A 19,144-nucleotide genomic window follows, 5' to 3' on the forward strand; every position below is an offset into this window, starting at 1 on the left:
TCGTGCTTATTCAAAAGAGTCACGAAGCATTGAAGCATTTTTAATGCAAAGTAAAATAACAAAGGGTAAAACAAAAACCCAAGTACTAAAATAGGCAGAAAATAAAGCCCAAACTTATAAATATAAGACAAGGGTAAACCGCTAAGAGAGTAGAATAGAAACTCAAAATAAAGGTATTATAAGACTTAGACAAAAACTTAGTAATATTATAAACTTGGTTAAAACTAAGTATAAAACTTAGTTCCAACCTGATTACTTGATGCTAAAACCACAAAAAAGACTAGGGGTAAAACTTTTCAAACATTACTAAACCCTCAAATAGGACCAGGGGTAAACTTCCAAACATTCCACCAATAAAAAATAAAACAACACTTTAAACTTTTCAAACTTTCACTGTGGGGCAGAATCTGAACTAGTAGGATGAAGAATGTCATCATCAGTAGCGGGAGAAACAACTTGAGCGGAAGGATATTGAACAACAACTTCACCAGGAGTAACTTCATCACCCTCGGGAATATCAACCGCATGTGAAGAAAAGCTTTGATCTATTAGGTTTCTCAATAGTTTCTTTAATCTTTGCAATATCAGCAGCTAAGTCAAAGCCTTCCTGGCTTGCCTCTATTACAGTATCGTGGCATGTGTTCAAGAAATCCCAACTAACTTCAACAGTGGCCTTATCTTCAAGGGCTTCATATTCTCGTTCCCACTACTCAATCTCACTTCTTAGCTCTTCCTTATCAGTTAAGGCTGCATCATAAGAAGCCTGTAAGAGGGCAAGTGAACTTTCCAAAAATTGAACTCTGTTAGAAGACACTCGGAGATTTTCTTGAGCTTGGGTGAGCGTTTGAACAAGCGCCCCGGCATAAAATTCTTTCTGGTTCAGTAGTTCCTTCAGACCCCTAATTTCTTCAGTGGCTTTAGAAAGTTGTTAAGCAAATGAAGACTCGAGAAGGTTTTTATCTTTGCCCACCTGATTAGATGAGGCTTTCTCAACTGCCAATTCTGCTGCCATTACTTTCCCTTGTTGCTCCAAGGTACAATTTTCTTCTTTTAAGATTTCTTTTTCAAGTTGAAGGCTATCGAACAGCTCTTTCCAGTTGTCTGCCTCGATGTGATAATCGTTCATTAACTGCTCTGCGTGGACGAGCCTCTTTATCATCTCTGTACCAATGAGGTTGATCTACACAAAGAAAAGAAAAATGTGATACCAATAAAAAGGAAATCACGTACAAAATAAAGGTTAAGGCTTATACCTTTAAAAACGAGTATACGATATCATTCATCCACGTTAAAGAACTGTGGCTCTCTAATTTTGACTTCTCAACTGGGCCAATCAATAGTTTCAGCCATACATCAGCTTGGCCAGATTTCTTCAAAAGATTACCATCCTCAGGAACCTCAATGGTAATTTTTTTCATTGCCCTATTAGTGGAACTAACTTCAGCATGAGAAGTTGTAACAGTAGGAACAGTTGAGGGAGTCAAAATAGCCACGGGTAGAGCAGTGGCAGTAGCAATAGGTGCGGGGAGCTGAGGATCACTTGGAGCAGACACAGAAAAAGAAGTAAGAGGTGTTTCCTCATAAACAAAGTCGAAATATTCATCAAACCCACAAGAAAAGAGCTGTTCAGTAGAGCCACGGGATGCGGCAGGCATCTCATCATCAGAACTTACTAAGGTAGCACCTTCAGGTTCGTGCATGGGAACAAAACTGGGAGGAGGAGTAGTTTCATCATCTAAAACGATACATCTCCTAGTTCGAGGCTTACGAATCAACGAGCCTCCATCCCGGTCCTCTTTACTCTCAAAACTGGGTGCTCTATCAGCTTTTCCTCTTTATGAGGAACTCAAGAATATCTCTTGAGCCATTGACAGAGAGAGTCTCTAAGCAAAAATCGATGCGGAACTCACACCCCGAATGGGAAACCCTAATAAAGAAAAGGGTTAATAAGTACCAAAGTAAGTACGAAATCAAGGTAGAATGTGGAAGAGAAAGATACCATGAGTCTTCACTTTCCATCCAAACATGTTAGAAAGGTATTTCCAGGACCTTTCTTCCATAGGAGCAACAGTTAACAATTTCTCTACCTAACCACAGAAATCTGAGGAACTTCCTCAACAGCTTCCATGGTTGCTGAAATAGAAAAATAAAGCAGCTGTGAGATTGCAGGTCCTTCACAAAAAACAAAGTAGGGAAATAAAAAATATGAAAGAAACTTACGTGCAAAGTTCCACTTTTCTGGAAAAGGCATATTCTCCTCTCCCACTAATCTACTTGTGGCAGCAACAATGAATCGGGCATACCAACCACGATCCTTGTCATCTTCAGGGCTCACTAAAACCCTCTTACTCTTGGCCACGAGAGTAAACACCCCAGAACGTAATAACTTGGGGGAATAAAGATGAATCAGATGATAAAGGTGAAGGGTAAAGTAGTCAAGTTTGACAAGTATCTAAGGTATGCCACGGCTCTCCATACAATAGGACCAATCTATCCCAAACAAACATTGAAGAAATGACAGAACTCTATGATAACAGGGTCAATAGGTGTTTTAAAACCAAACGTAAAGGGATATGTATACACAAAAGAATAACCAGCTGTGAATGAGGTGATTCTTTGATTTGCATTACGGACTAAGATGGGGAAATCATTGTCACGACCCTAATTTTCCACCCTCGGGAGTCGTGATGGCACCTACTCGTAAAAGCTAGGTAAGCCAACTATTAAGGTTTTAACACATTAGCAATTAATCCAAACAGATATAATAGTAACTAAAGCTAAGCAAATATAAAGTGCAGAAGTGTTATATCGAATTCAAATAATCAAATACATGTCTACCCAAGAATCTGGTGTCACAATATCATGAACGAATAAGACATTTGCTACAAATACAAGTCTGAAAGAAGTACAACTGTTCTCGAAATGAAAAGAGACAGCAGAACGCTAAAACAGGGAAGGGGACTTCAAGCTCTGCGGACGCCAACAAATCTATCTTGGTCTCCCTATATTGAAGGCAATTACCTCAGCTACTCACTAGGTCCGGCACCGAAATCCGCACAAAGAGTGCAGAGTGCAATATCAGTACAACCAACCCCATGTACTGGTAAGTATCGTGTTTAACTTTGGAGAAGTAGTGACAAGGCTAGGACACGACAACTATATAAACTTGTGCAGTTAAATCATATGCAAACAGAACCATAATAACAGGAATCAACAGAATAAGATGGGAAGGGGACATGCTGCGGGGAATATCAAGTTCTAACAATAAACAAATAGAAAAGCATAAAGGGCACCATAGTTAAATCAGCAGGAATAAGGAAAACAGTAACACGTGCACGGCATCACCCTTTGTGCTTTTACTCTCGTTTTCACCATAAAACAGAAACGGCACGACATCACCCTTCGTGCATTACCTCTCATAATCATGGCACGGAATCACCCTTTGTGCATTAACTCTCATAATATCGGCACGGCATCACCCTCCGTCCATTAACTCTCAAATCATAGCACAGCATCACCCTTCGTGCATTAACACTTACAATATCGGCACGACATCAACCTTCGTGCATTAACACTCACTCACAATATCATGCACGTCATCATCCTTCTTGCTTTACACTCTTTCTCACCCAAACAACAGAAACAATACGTCCTGGCAAGGGAATCAACAATATAAATAATAATATCCCGGCAAGGAAATCAACAATATAAACAATAACATCCCGGCAAGGGAATCCTCTATAACCAACCTCGTTTCAACAGTTACTTTACAAAATAAATCTTAACTTGAGCCAATACTCCACAATGGTCAATTACCAATTTAAGCATGGACAGTGCATAATAGAGTCACAACAATCATGGTATAAGACTCACGGGCATGCTTGACACCAACGTATAGATACTCGTCACCATATATATATGTCGTACTCTATACTAACACATAGCAAATAAGACCACAACTTATATTCCCTCAAGTTAAGGTTAGGCCAAACACTTACCTCAATTCTACGGGCAAAATCAAGACTCAATTACCGCTTTACCTCTCGGTTCCACTTCCAATCCGCTTGTATCTAGGCATAATTTACTTAATAACATCAATATATGCTAAACAAACCAATTCTAACGCATGAAAATAGATTTCCCAATGTTTTCTCCAAAAAGTCAAAAATCTACCCCGGGCCCGCTTGGTCAAAACTCAAAGTTTGAACCAAAACCCGATCACTCATTCATCCACGAACTCAAATATGCAATTAGTTTTGAAATCGGACCTCAAATTGGGGTCTAAATCCCCAAAATTTGAAAATCCTAATTTCTACCCAAGAAAACCCAATTTCCCATGAAAAACCCTAGATTTTGGAGTGAAATTATGTAAAAAGATGAATTAGATTGAAGAAGATGAGTTAGAAATCACTTACTTATGATTTGGAGAAGTTTGAGCCTTTGAAAACCTGCTACCTTCGCATTTGCGAAAAAAACGTCGCATTTTCGACGTAGGGGCCTTCGCAATTTCCAGCCTAGAGTTCGCATTTGCGATGGGGGCCTGCCCGGTCCTGGTTTGGATTTGCGACATATAGGTCGCATTTCCCAGGCCTGATCACTTCGCAATTGCGTAGCCTGATGCGAGATCAGAGGCCTATGCAAAAATACCATATGCACAGCTGTATTTTCCTAAGTCCAAATCACCCCGTAGCCAATCCAAAACTCAGTCGAGCCCTCGGGGCTCCAAACCAAATATGCATGTAAGTCTAAAAATATCATACGGACATGCTCGTGCGATCAAATCATCAAAATAACATCAACAACTACGAATTTAACCTCAAATTCATGAAATTCTTCAAGAACATTGAAATTTCCATTTTCTCAACTAAAGGTCTGATTTATATCAAATCAACTCCGATTCTTACCAAATTTTACATATTCGACTTAATTATTATTTTAAACCTGTACCGGGATCTGGAAACAAAATACGAGCCCGATACCATCAAAAACACACACCGTTTAATTTCCAAAAGTCTTTATATTTTCCAGCAAATAATTTTCTTCAAAAATTCTTTTCTAGGGCTAGGGACCTCGGAATTCGATTCCGGGCATATGCCCAAGTCCCATATTTTACTACGGATCCTATGGGACCATCAAATCATAGTTTCGGGTCCGTTTACCAAAAATATTAACCGAAGTCAACTTTAATCAATTTGAAAGGCCAAATTCATTATTTTTCTTAAATTTTCACATTAGGGCTTTTCGGATATACGTCCGAATTGCGCACGCAAATTGAGAGAAGACAAAAGGAGGTTTTTAGGCCTCGGGAAATAGATTTGAATTTTAAAATAAGATACGTCATCTCTAAAACAACCGTTCGTCCTTGAACGGACATAGAAAAGCACCTGAGTCGGTGAAAAGATGGGGATATCGGCTCCGCATATCAAACTAGAACTCCTAGGTCGTTGCCTCAATAAGATGACCCCTCCACTACACACGAACTGAAGGGAAACTCTTCGATCTCAACTGACGAACCTGCCGGTCTAGAATAGCTACCGGCTCCTTCTCATGGGTCAAGTCCTTGTCCAACTGGATAGTGCTTAACACGTGGGATGGATCGCCGTGATACTTCTGAAGCATGGACACATGAAACACTGGGTGTATAGCTGATAAACTCGGCGACAACCCAAGTCTGTAAGCCACCTCTCCCACTCAATCAAGAATCTCAAAAGGACCGATGAATCTAGGGCTTAGCTTGCCCTTCTTCCCAAATCTCATCACGCCCTTCATGGGCGACACCCGAAGTAACACTCGCTCCCCGACCATGAATGCCACATCGCAAACCTAACGGTCGGCATAACACTTTTGCCTGGACTGAGCTGTACGAAGCCTATCCTGAATGATCTTAACCTTGTCCAAGGCATCCTGTACCAAATCCGTACCAAACAACCGAGCCTCTCCCAGCTCAAACCACCCAACTGGCGATCGACACTGTCTACTGATAGCTGTTGTTGTAGGCAAACTTCGCTAATGGCAAGAACTGATCCCACGAACCTCCAAAGTTAATAACACATGCTCGGAGCATATCCTCCAAAATCTGAATGGTACGCTCGGATTGTCCGTCCATCTAAGGATGAAATGTTGTGCTCAACTCAACCCGAGTACCCATCTCACGTCGAACTTCCCTCCAGAAATGGGAGGTAAACTGCGTACCTCGGTCAAAAATAATAGACACGGGCATACCATGAAGACGAACAATCTCCCGAATATAGATCTCAGCTAACCTCTCTGAAAAATAAGAGACTGCCACCGGAATGAAATGCGTTGACTTGGTCAGCCTATCAAAAATAACCCATACCGTATCGAACTTCCTCTGAGGCCGTGGAAGTACAACAACGAAGTCCATAGTGATACGCTCCCACTTCCACTCAGGAATCTCAATCTTCTGAAGCAAACCACCAGGTCTCTGATGCTCGTACTTTACCTGCTGACAATTCAAACACGGATCTACATATGCAACAATATCTTTCTTCATCCTCTTCCACCAATAATGTTGCCGCAAATCTTGATACATCTTAGTGGCACCTGGATGAATAAAATATAGGGAATTATGGGCCTCCTCTAGAATCAACTCACGAAGTCCATCTACATTAGGCACACAAAATCGACCTTGGATCCTCAAAACTCCATCATCTCCAACTGTAACCTGCTTGGCACCTCCATGCCCCACTGTGTCCTTAAGGATAAGAAAATCAGGGTCATCATAATGTCGATCCCTGATACGCTCAAATAACAAAGAACAAGACTGTGCAAGCTAGAACACATCTGGGCTCAGAAACATCCAACCTCATAAACTGATTGGCTAAAGCCTAAACATCCAAAGCAAGCGGTCTCTCATCGACCGGGATATACGCAAGGCTGCCCATACTGGCTGACTTCCTACTCAAAGCATCGGCCACTACATTGGCCAACCCCGGATGATACAAGATGGTGATATCACAGTCTTTCAATAGCTCCAACCACCTCCTCTGCCTCAAATTTAGCTCCTTCTGCTTCAACAAGTATTGCAACTCTTGTGATCCGTGAACACCTCACACGACACGCCATATAATTAATGCCTTCAAATCTTCAGCGCGTGAACAATGGCTGCTAGCTCCAAATCATGAACTGGATAATTCTTCTCGTGAATCTTCAACTGCCGCGAAGCATATGCAATAACCTTGCCATTCTGCATCAACACCGCATCAAGTCCAATATGAGACGCATCACAATATACTATATATGGCCCTGAACCTGTGGGCAAAACCAACACCAGTGCCATAGTCAAAGCTGTCTTGAGCTTCTGAAAGCTCACCTCACACTCGTCCGACCACCTAAACTGGGCACCCTTCTAGGTCAACCTGGTCATCGGGGCTGCAATAGATGAAAACCCCTCCACAAACCGACGGTAATAGCCTACCAAACCTAAGAAACTCCAGATCTCTGTAGCTGATGTGGGTTTAGGCCAGCCCTTGACTGCCGCAATCTTCTTATGATCCACCTGAATACCCTCTGCTGATACAACATGAACCAGGAAGGCAACTAAACTCAACCAAAACTCACACTTCAAAAACTTAGCATACAAATAACTGTCTCTCAAAGTCTGAAGAACGAATTGAAGATGCTGCTCATGCTCCTCTCGGCTGCGGGAGTAGATCAAAATATCGTTAATGAATACAATCACAAAGAATCCAAATAAGGCTTGAACACCCGGTTCATCAAATCCATATAAGTTGCTGGGGCATTTGTCAACCTAAATGACATCACTAAGAACTCATAATGTTCGTACTGAGTGTGAAAATTTGTCTTAGGGACATTGGATGCCCTAATCCTCAACTGATGGTAGTCAAATCTCAAATCATTCTTCAAAAATACTTTGGCACCCTAAAGCTGATCAAACAAATCATCAATCATCAGCAATGGATACTTATTCTTGATTGTGACCTTGTTCAACTACCGATAATCTATGTGCATTCTCATTGACCCATCCTTCTTCTTAACAAACAACTCCGGCATACCACAAGGTGAGACACTAGGTCTGATAAAGCTCTTGTCAATCAAGTCTCGCAGTTGCTCCTTTAATTTCTTCAACTCTGGCGGGGCCATACGATATGGCGGAATAGAAATGGGTTGAGTGTCTGGTGCCAAATCAATGCAAAAGTCAATATCCCTGTCGGGTGGCACCCCCGGCAGGTCTCCAGGAAATACCTCTGGAAACTCATGAACAACGGGCACGAAATCTATAGAAGGAACCTCAGCACTAGAATCATAAACATACACCAAATAGGTCAAACATCCCTTATCAACCATACGTCGAGCCTTCATATACGAGATAACCCTACTAGTAGAATGACCAGGAGTCCCTCTCCACTCCAATCGAGGCAACCTCGGCAAAGCTAAAGTCATGGTCTTGGCTTGACAGTCCAATATAGCGTGATAAGATGACGGCCAATCCATCCCCAATATGACATAAGAATCAACCATATCCAGAAGTAAAAGATATACATGGGCCTCAAGACCCCCAATAATAACCACACACGAGCGATAGACACAATCTACAATAATAGAATTACTCACTAGCATGGACACATATATAGGAGTACTCAAAGAATCATGAGGAACAACCAAATATGCAGCAAAATAAGATGACACATAGGAGTATGTAGACCCTGGATCAAATAAAACTGAAGCATCTCTACTGCATACTAAAACCATACCTGTGATAACGGTATTAGACGCCTCTGACTCAAGCCTAAATGGAAAAGAATAACATCGGGGTTGGGCCATACCTCTCTAAATTACATCCTTGGGACGGCCTCCTACTGGATGGCCTCCACCTCTAACGGTCTGACCTCCACCTCCAACACCTTGACCTCTACCTCTAGCTGTCTGACCCCTACCTCTTGCTGGCCGAGCGGGCGATGGAACACCCGGTGCCTGAACCATGGCACGAGAACCCTGATGTTGAGAATTGCTCGATGCTCGAGGGAAAAATCTAGCAATATGCCTTGAATCGCCATAAGTATAACAAGCCCTCGGTTGTTGGGACTGCTAAACCTGATGGCCTGAGTAACCACCCTGAAAACTCTGGAGCAGAGGTGCACGATAGGAGCTGGTGATGCACTGTAAGGTAGCTGATCTGAGTACTGCATATGAGAACCATGGCCACCTGAACCACCGTGAAAAGCCTGAAGTGCTGAATGAAACGGCCTGGGAGGATGGCCTCTACCAAAAGAATCCCTGCCTCTAGAGGATGCACCACTAAACCTGCCAGAATGACGAGGCTTCTTGTCAGACCCTTGACCACTCCCCTACAATAGAACCATCTCAACTCGTCTGACCGCATTGGCTGCATCCTGGAAAGAAATCTCAGTTCCTATCTCCTTAGACATCTACAATCTGATAGGCTGAGCAAGTCCCTCAATAAACCTCCTCACCCTCTCTCTCGGTGGGAAGTATAATAAGAGCATGACAGGCCAAGGCAATAAATCTGGTCTCATACTAAGTGACGGTCATAGAACCCTACTGGAGACACTCAAACTACCTCCGATAGTCTTCCCTTTGAGTGATCGGAAGAAACTTCTCCAGAAATAGCTGAGAGAACTAGTCCTAAGTCATAGCCAGTGACCCAGCTAGTCTAGCCAAACAATAATCTCTCCACCAAGTCTTGGAGAAACCTGACAGACAAAAGCAGCAAAGTCGACCCCATTGGTCTCCACTATCCCCATGTTATGTAGCACCTCGTAACAGTTGTCCAGATAGTCCTAGGGATCCTCTAAAGATGTACCGCCATAGGTAGTAGTGAAGAGCTTGGTGAACATGTCCAACCTCCATAAATCATCACCAGACATAGCTGCTCCATCACCGGTCTGAGCTACCACACCCGGCCGAACTACTCCAACTGGTTGAGCTGCTAGAGTTTGAAATTGAGGAGCCATCTGCTCCGGAGTGCGGGTAGCGAGAGTCTGGCTCCTCCTCCATCCTGAGAGGCAGTTGGGGCTACAGGGAATATGCCGGCCTGAGTGACGCTCTCCATAAGGCCCACTAGACGGACCAGAGCATCCTGGAGTACTGGGGTGGCGATGAACCCCTATAGAACCTGAGTTGGCCCTACTAGAACTGTTTGGACCGGAATCTCCTCCTCCAACTCTACCTGAGGCTCCGCCACTGGTGCTGTTACTCGAGCTCTAGGCTGAGCCCTACCTCTACCTCGGTCTCTAGCACGGCCTCAGCCTATGCCCTTCGCAGGAGCTGCTACTAGGGGCTCGGGCTGCTAATCAGCGGATGAAAAAGCATGTGTTCTTACCATCTGCGAAACAACACAGTAGAAGTTCAATTAGCATTGAGAAGTCAAATCGCACGATAGAGAAAAAAAGATGTGAAGTTATTCCTAAACTCTGTAGCCACTAGGAGATAAGCACAGACGTCTCTGTACCGATCCCTCAGACTCTACCTCGCTTGTTCGTGAATTGTGAGACCTAGGCAACCTAGAGCTTTGATACCAACTTGTGACGACCCGGATTTCCCACCCTCGGGAGTCGTGATGGTGCCTACTCGTGAAATCTAGGCAAGCCAACTATTAAGGTTTTAACACATTAGCAATTAATCCAAATAGATATAAATAGTAATTAAAGCTAAGCAAATATAAAGTGCGGAAGTATTATATCGAATTCAAATCATCCAATACATGTCTACCCACGAATCTGGTGTCACAATTTCACGAACGACTAAGACTTTTGCTACAAATACAAGTCTAAAAGAAGTACAATTGTTCTCGAAATGAAAAGAGACAGCAGAAAGCTAAAATAGGGAAGGGGACTTCAGGCTCTACGGACGCCAGTAGATCTACCTTGGTCTCCCTGGACTGAAGGCAGCTACCTCATCTACTCACTGGGTCCGACACCAAAATCTGCATAAGAGTGTAAAGTGCAGTATCAGTACAACCGACCACATGTACTGGTAAGTATCGTGCCTAACCTTGGTGAAGTAGTGACGAGGCTAGGATACGACAACCATATAAACCTGTGCAGTTAAATCATATGCAAACAGAACCATAATAATAGGAATCAACAAAATAAGATGGGAAAGGGACATGCTGTGTGGAATATCAAGTTCTAACAATAAACTAATAGAAAAGCATAAAAGGCACCATAGTTAAATCAATAGGAATAAGGAAAACAGTAACACGTGCACGGCATCACCCTTCGTGTTCTTACTCTCGTTCTCACCATATGAAACAACAGAAATGGCACGGCATCACCTTCGTGCATTACCTCTCATAATCATGGCACGGCATCACCCTTCGTGCATTAACTCTCATAATATCGGTACGGCATCACCCTTCGTGCATTAACTCTCAAATCATGGCACGACATCACCCTTCGTGCATTAACACTCACAATATCGGCACGGTATCACCCTTCGTGCATTAACACTCACTCACAATATCATGCATGACATCACCATTCGTGTTTTACACTCTTCCTCACCCAAACAATAGAAACAATACGTCCCAGCAAGGGAATCAACAATATAAACAATAACATCCCGGCAAGGGAATCAACAATATAAACAATAACATTCCGGCAAGGAAATCCGCTATAACCAACCTCATTTCAATAGTTACTTTACAAAATGAATCTCAACTTGAGCCAATACTCCACAATGGTCAATTACCAAGAAATTATCATAAGCCTTGTTCAACATTGATAATTATCAATATAAGCATGGACAGTGCATAATAGAGTCACAACAACCATGGTATAAGACTCACGGACATGCTTGACACCAACGTATAGATATTCGTCACCACAACTATACGTCATACCCAATACTAACACATAGCAAATAAGACCACAATTCCTATTCCCTCAAGTTAAGGTTAGGTCAAACACTTACTTCAATTCCACGGGCAAAATCAAGCCTCAATTACCGCTTTCCCTCTCGGTTCCATTTCCAATCCGCTTGTATCTAGGCATAATTTATTTAATAACATCAATAAATGCCAAATAAACCAATTCTAACGCATGAAAATAGATTTCCCAATGGTTTCTCCAAAAAGTCAAAAATCGACCCCGGACCCGCTTGGTCAAAACTCGAAGTTCGAACCAAAACTCAATCACCCATTCACCCACGAACTCAAATATGCAATTAGTTTTGAAATCGAACCTCAAACTGAGTTCCAAATCTCCAAAATTTGAAAATCCTAATTTCTACCCAAAAACACCCAATTTACCATGAAAACTCCTAGATTTTGGAATGAAATTATGTAAAAAGATGAATTAGATTAAAGAAGATGAGTTAGAAATTACTTACTTATGATTTGGAGAAGTTTGAGCCTTTGAAAAATGGCCTAAGGATGTTTAGGGTTTGAGAAAGTTGTAAAATGATGAAAAATCTCGTCTGAAATCCAACTTAACAGGTGCAGTTATTGCAATTGCGATCAGTGGTTCGCAATTTGAAAACTTGCTACCTTTGCATTTACGAAGAAAACGTCGCATTTGCTACGTAGGAGCCTTCGCAATTTCCAGCCCAGAGTTCGTATTTGCGATGAAGGCCTGCCCAGGCCTGGTTCGCATTTGCAACATATGGATCGCATTTCCCAGGCCTAATCACTTCGCAATTGCGAAGCCTGATCTCGTAATTGTGAAATCAGAGGCCTGTGCAAAAATACCAGATGCACAGCTGCATTTTCCTAAGTCCAAATAACCTCGTAGCCTATCCAAAATCACCCGAGCCCTCGGGGCTCCAAACCAAACATGCACGCAAGTCTAAAAATATCATACGGACTTGTTCGTGCGATTAAATCATCAAAATAACATCAACAACTACGAATTTAACCTCAAATTCATGAAATTCTTCAAGAACATTGAAATTTTCATTTTCTCAATTAAAGGCTCAATTTATACCAAATCAACTCTGATTCTTACCAAATTTCATAGATTCGACTTAATTATTATTTTAAACTTGTACCGGGCTCTGAAACCAAAATGCGGTCCTGATACCATCAAAAACACACGCCATTTCATTTCCAAAAGTCTATATACTTTCTAGCAAACAATTTTCTTTAAAAATTCTTTTCATGGGCTAGGGACCTCAAAATTCGGTTTCGGGCATACGTCCAAGTCCTATATTTTACTACGGACCTTACGGATCATCAAATTACGGGTCCGGGTCTATTTACCAAAAATATTGACCGAAGTCAACTTTAATCAATTTTAAAGGCCAAATTCATTATTTTTCTTAAATTTTCACATAAGGGCTTTTCGGATATACGCCTGGACTACGCACACAAATTGAGGAGAGATAAAAAGAGGTTTTTAAGGTCTCAGGACACAGATTTGACTTCTAAAATAAGAGATGACCATTTGGGTCATCACAATCATATTTCCAATGACAGTCTCTTCGCACGTGAGAAATCAAACTCTCAGTAATCTGGGAAGGGTAAACATCAGCGTGATCGTGAGAAGTTATGGAAGTAACTTGATTTCTAATCGATTCTCTATAGGTAAAGAAGGAAAGTTCGGCGGGAATAATATCATCAACAGTGGGTTCACAAAGTGGTTCATTAGAATCCTTACTTCTAGCAGAAGATCTATGAGAAGAAGAAGCCCTAGTTATAGAAGACCATGGGGGTAGTATTGGGATAAGAAGAAGAATTACGGATAGAAACAGATCCTAAACTACGTAACCTGCTACCTCTTCTACTTCTGGTTGGAGTAGAAGAATGGGGAAGTTCATCCACTATAACAACTTTAAGAGGATCAGGATTTGAAGAAAACATAGTTATATGAGAAAGAAGTATGTGATGAAGAACAAGAAACAGAGAACAAAGAACACTATCGAAAGTTTTTTGTAAAAACAAAGGCAAAGAAGGTATTTATATGAAAAAGCAACCGTCATGTAAAGGGGGTCATGATGGAAACGTCATAATACAATCACTTTATGACTGATGTAGCCGTAAATGCCCTAGAAATCGCTGAAGAGTCGCAGACCCAATTAACGAAGGTCGCGTGACACATGCATTAAATGGAAGTTACAGATGACGTGTTGGTTCTGGAGAAAACGTAATGATACATGAGAAACGGTGGCAAAAATTCCCGCTATAAATATATACCACTTCCCAAATATTCAATTGCAGAATATTCGGCAAGTGGGGGGACTATCTGTATTGGTAAAAATAAATATTACACGTGGATTTATGCGAATGGCTGATATGACAAGACACGTGGATCATTGAGAAAGCGACAGCTGGAGAGATGCATTAAAAGAGGCACGAGTCGTAATAGATACGAACAAATCACCCACGAGAGGAGAAAATATGGTCGTTCAAGTTTAAATGGTTACATGAAGAGGTACCGGCGGAATGAATCGAGACAGTAAAAAGAAAGATTCGTGAATCAACAATTAATGAGCGTGAATGATCTCAAACGTTATAGAATCTTCATGAACAGATACGATTACCAATTATAACATCTCATTAATATCATTAATGCTCATAATGATTCGGTCATAAAAGGGAAAAGACGTTGTACTTATATCCTATAAAAAGGAAAAGAGATATCATTTGTACAGACACGTTCTGATTATTATTAATATAATTACTTTCTTTTGCTTTCTATTGATTACTTTGCTATTTCATATTCTAATTTCCTTTCTTATTGCGAGAATATTAAATTTCTTGATTATCAGTAGCTTGAGTACTTCTAAAAATAAGCTTTGACTGAAATTCCTATTTTGGTTAAACAATAGTCCCATGAAATTATGGTATTCGGACACTAAAGTTTAGTAGTATATAGGAATGGAGGGTTTACCACTAATTAAGCTCCTATGTGATGCCCACTCAGAAAGGTACTTATTTTGTAATCCATTTGGGAAAAAAAAATATAAAATCTTGAACTTTACCCTTAAAAAAGAGTCGAAAATGAGTTCTAAACTTAAACTATGTTGCTTAATCTATATCGAATAAAAAAAAAAAGGAAAAGAGCTTCAGAAATCTTGTTTTTTTGTACTTCAAAAAAAGAGTTTAGTTTTTATGCGTTGTGTAAAAATATTTATGCAGTCAAATTACTTAAAATACATGCCAACTCTTTTAAATTATGTTAGTTGATAACATAATTTAAAAATGGTAAATAACTCGCTATAGTAGGTTAAGTTATATTAGTAAGATTAGATCTTTACACTATCAATGTATATATCAAAAATGTGATATTCCAATTGAATCTACATCAGCAAAACACCGAAGAGAGGAGTTTAGGTATGCATTTTAAAGCCTTGTTGGCATAGGCCCAAAGCGGATAATATTATTAGTGGGCGAGACTAATACATATGATATCAAAGTCATTGCATGTACAACCTTGAGCGATGATGGGACAAACTTGAGGAGGGGGGTGTACGTGACTTTCCGAAGCTAGACAAAATACGAGAGAGATGTTAGATATCAGTAAACAAGCCTTAAAACCTAATAACACGTTTTAAAATCATACAAGCTAAAGCTCAAATCAGATAACTATTACTAGTGAGCTTGACTATTGAAAAAAAAAAAAGTGTGAGACCTGAACTAAGAATAAAATAAAGAGAAAGTGGAGACCGAAGATTTTGGTTTGAGGGTGTCACACAGATAAAACCTGAATGAAATAAATACTCTCTACGTAGGATTTGATCATGAAGTTGTAGTTTTTCAAGGGCAGCATCATGACAGCTTTGAATTCGAGGTGACAGAGAGCCTAATGCTGAAGGATTGCATATAGGTATTCGTAACACACAGCGGAAGACAATAACAATCCTATGTAGATCTTTTCATGTTTAAAATTTATTTACATGTTAGAGATCGGATCTAAGACATACCTGATGTAAAGAGTCTTGTTTCAAAATTTCTTCGATATTGCGAAGATTCTATGTGTATTCACCCCAAGAACGATCCTTACTATCAACTTTTTGATCAATAAAACTCGTGAACAAATTGAACGAAAATATATAGTGCTGAAATTTTTTAAAAAACTTTCAGCCAAGTATGTGACAAAAAAACTAATTTGCTTTGTCAAAATATCTCTTGATGCAGTTCTTCCGAAGAACTACTGTTGGTTACGTTATTTGGATGATCAATTCACATATATACATATCAATCACCAACTGTTCCCATTAGGTCTAGGAAAAATAAATACGGTGATTTATTAGTCCAATTGTACAATTGGACCTTTCCATATTTTTAGTACAATCCCATACCATATGGGTATAACAGCGGCCGAACAACTTTGACGTGAATCCAAATCCAATTGGATTTCACTTAACAAAGTTTCCATGATCCTTTTTTTCTTAATATTTTATATAACATCTCTTATATAGAATAAGTATTAATTATATATATCATATATATATATATATTTTAACCAAGAGATATAATTTAATTTTTTATTTCAAATAGAAAACTTTAATTTGTTCACAATATTAATCATACTCTCTGTGCTAGCAAAGAATCTAATAATATTTCATTTGGATTAATAACTAAATTTATTTGACTAATTAAATTCCTTAATTTAATTATCAAATAATAAGTTAATTAATCCTTTAGCAAAGATCAGAACACTTGTAAGTGTGCGACCCCATAGGTTCAATACTAAACCGGTAGTAAATTGATCACATCAATATACTAATCAAGGGTGGTGTCTAGCAACACTCCTTAATGACAGGATAGTATGAAGTATACAATTTACTCTCAATAACCAGTAGAAAAATAATGTAGTAATTTTTTCTGTCCTTATAGCTCTGGATCACCCTAGGATATGGTTCAACTGTCAAATCTTAATAGGCGACCAACTATGTATTCAAGTCAAATATAATCGACCATTGAATGACCTAAGAAACTTATTTCTTCTTTCATTCAATTGCCCTGGCCAAGGTCTTAGTTTGTTCGTTTATAATTCATGACAACATGAAGCTTAAAATCATTACCAAGAGTTGATAAATTTCATCTTGATCAATCACTAATTCTATAAGCATTTAATCGTACCCAACATCCTTTCAACTATCGCCCAAGGGCCATAGGTGTCTGGTATCAAAGCACAATAAATAACTTGTCAATTACTATGATGATCTCAGGTCAAAGGAAACTTTTACATCACATTCTTCAAGAGAATATCCTATTGACAGTTTATTGTAATTATAACTATTAGGAATTATTCAATGAGTCGGTTAAATGATCATATCTCTATATGCATCATCTATCTATGTGACTTAGTTAATGAGATCAACTAATCTTTATCCCATAAAAATGATCACACAAATATTGATCTAACCGGATTACTAATGTCCAAATTAATAATCCTACGATCAAGAACAAATTTAGATTAAATTATAAGAAACTTTACTCTCATTATCATGATCTCCATCACAATGTCAAGTCTCAAAATTTAATCAAGGACCTTATCAAATTAATCAAGCAATTAATAACAATGGTAAAAGAATATCAAATGCCATATATATTTTATATCAAATAATGTTCATAAAAATATGTTCAAATCATCAAATATGATATTGGATCTAGGGCATATCTACTATATCCCTAACAATCTCCCACTTGCAGTAAAGTCAATCGCTCTTGTACTTCATTCCCAAATTCTACTTGTGCTTGTCAAACTCCTTTGTGCCAAGAGCTTTAGTTAATGGGTCTGCAGCATTTTATTTTCCATCAACCTTTTGAATCTCGACGTCTCCATGTTCAATGATCTCTCTTATTAAGTGATACCTTCGCAGAACGTGTTTGGATTTTTGGTGTGATCTTGGTTCTTTTGCTTGAGCAATGGCTCCAGTATTGTCACACAACAGTGGAACTGCACCTTCTATTAAAGGAACCACACCAAGTTCAATTAATAACTTTTTCATCCATACAAGCTGCTATATATATTCTGCTTCAGTCACTGAATCAGCTACTGTAGCATGTTTGGAATAACCAGAAATAGATTTGCTATCATCTCTATCTGAAGATAAACTTGCATTAGTATAACCTTCAAGTTTCAACTCAAAATCTCCATAGATGAGGAATTGGTCTTTAGTCCTTCTTAAGTACTTAAGAATGGTCTTCACCATCTTCCAATGTTCCTCACCAGGATTTACCTGATATCGGCTAGTCACTCCAAGTGCATAAGCCACATCAGGATGTGTACATGTCATGATATACATGATAGCTCCCACTGCACTAGCGTATGGGATCCTACTCATGCATTCTCTCTCTTCAGGTATTTTAGGACAATCCTCCCTACTGAGAGTAATTTCGGTACCGATTGGTAGATAGCCTCTTTTGGAATTATCCATGTTATACCACGTTAAGATGGTATCAATGTACAAAGACTGGGAAAGTACAAGCAGCTTCCTAGATCTATCTCTATAGATCTTTATTCCTAATATATAAGCTACTTCTCCCAAGTCTTTCATTGAGAACTATTCAGATAGCCAAATCTTGGTACTTTGCAATGCCGGTATGTCATTCCCTATGAGAAATATATCATCAACATACAACACTAAAAATATAATTGTGCTCCCACTAACCTTTTTGTACATACAAGGTTCTTCTTCGCATCTAACAAAATTGAACTTTTCAATTGTCTTGTTAAAGCGAATGTTCCAACTTCGAGAAGCTTGCTTTAGTCCATAAATAGATCTTTGTAGCTTGCAAATTTTATTATGATCAGATGAAGATGTGAAACCTTCAGGTTGTATCATGTACACATCCTCTTCTAGATCACCATTAAGGAAAGTTGTTTTCACATCCATTTTCTATATTTCATAATCATAGTATACTGCTATAGCAAGCAAAATCCGAATTGATTTGAGCATTGCCACGGGAGAGAAAGTCTCGTCATAGTCGACTCCTTCTTTATGACGATATCCATTGGCAACAAGAAGGGCTTTGTAGGTCTCTACCTTTCCGTATGCTCCAATCTTTTTCTTAAAAACACATTTACAACCTATAGGTTTTATATCCTTTGAAGGTTCAACTAAAATTCATGCTTTATTTTCCTTCATGGATTTCATTTCGGATTCCATGGCCTTTTGCCACTTCTCATAATCAGAACTTTGTATAGCCTCTTCATAGGTCTTAGGGTCATCATCATTATGATCAACCTCATTG

General features: G+C 39.5%; 1 protein-coding gene across 1 annotated transcript; it reads right to left on the reverse strand.

The window, feature by feature from the left end:
* Window positions 1-7,971: 7,971 nt before the first annotated feature.
* LOC138881725 (uncharacterized) lies at window positions 7,972-8,733 on the reverse strand. Its single transcript, XM_070161974.1, has one exon. The coding sequence runs from the start codon at window positions 8,731-8,733 to the stop codon at window positions 7,972-7,974; it is 762 nt and encodes a 253-aa protein (XP_070018075.1).
* Between the last annotated feature and the right edge of the window lie 10,411 nt (window positions 8,734-19,144).

This window comes from Nicotiana sylvestris, chromosome 11 (assembly GCF_000393655.2).
Source record: "Nicotiana sylvestris chromosome 11, ASM39365v2, whole genome shotgun sequence".
Lineage (NCBI taxonomy): Eukaryota > Viridiplantae > Streptophyta > Magnoliopsida > Solanales > Solanaceae > Nicotiana > Nicotiana sylvestris.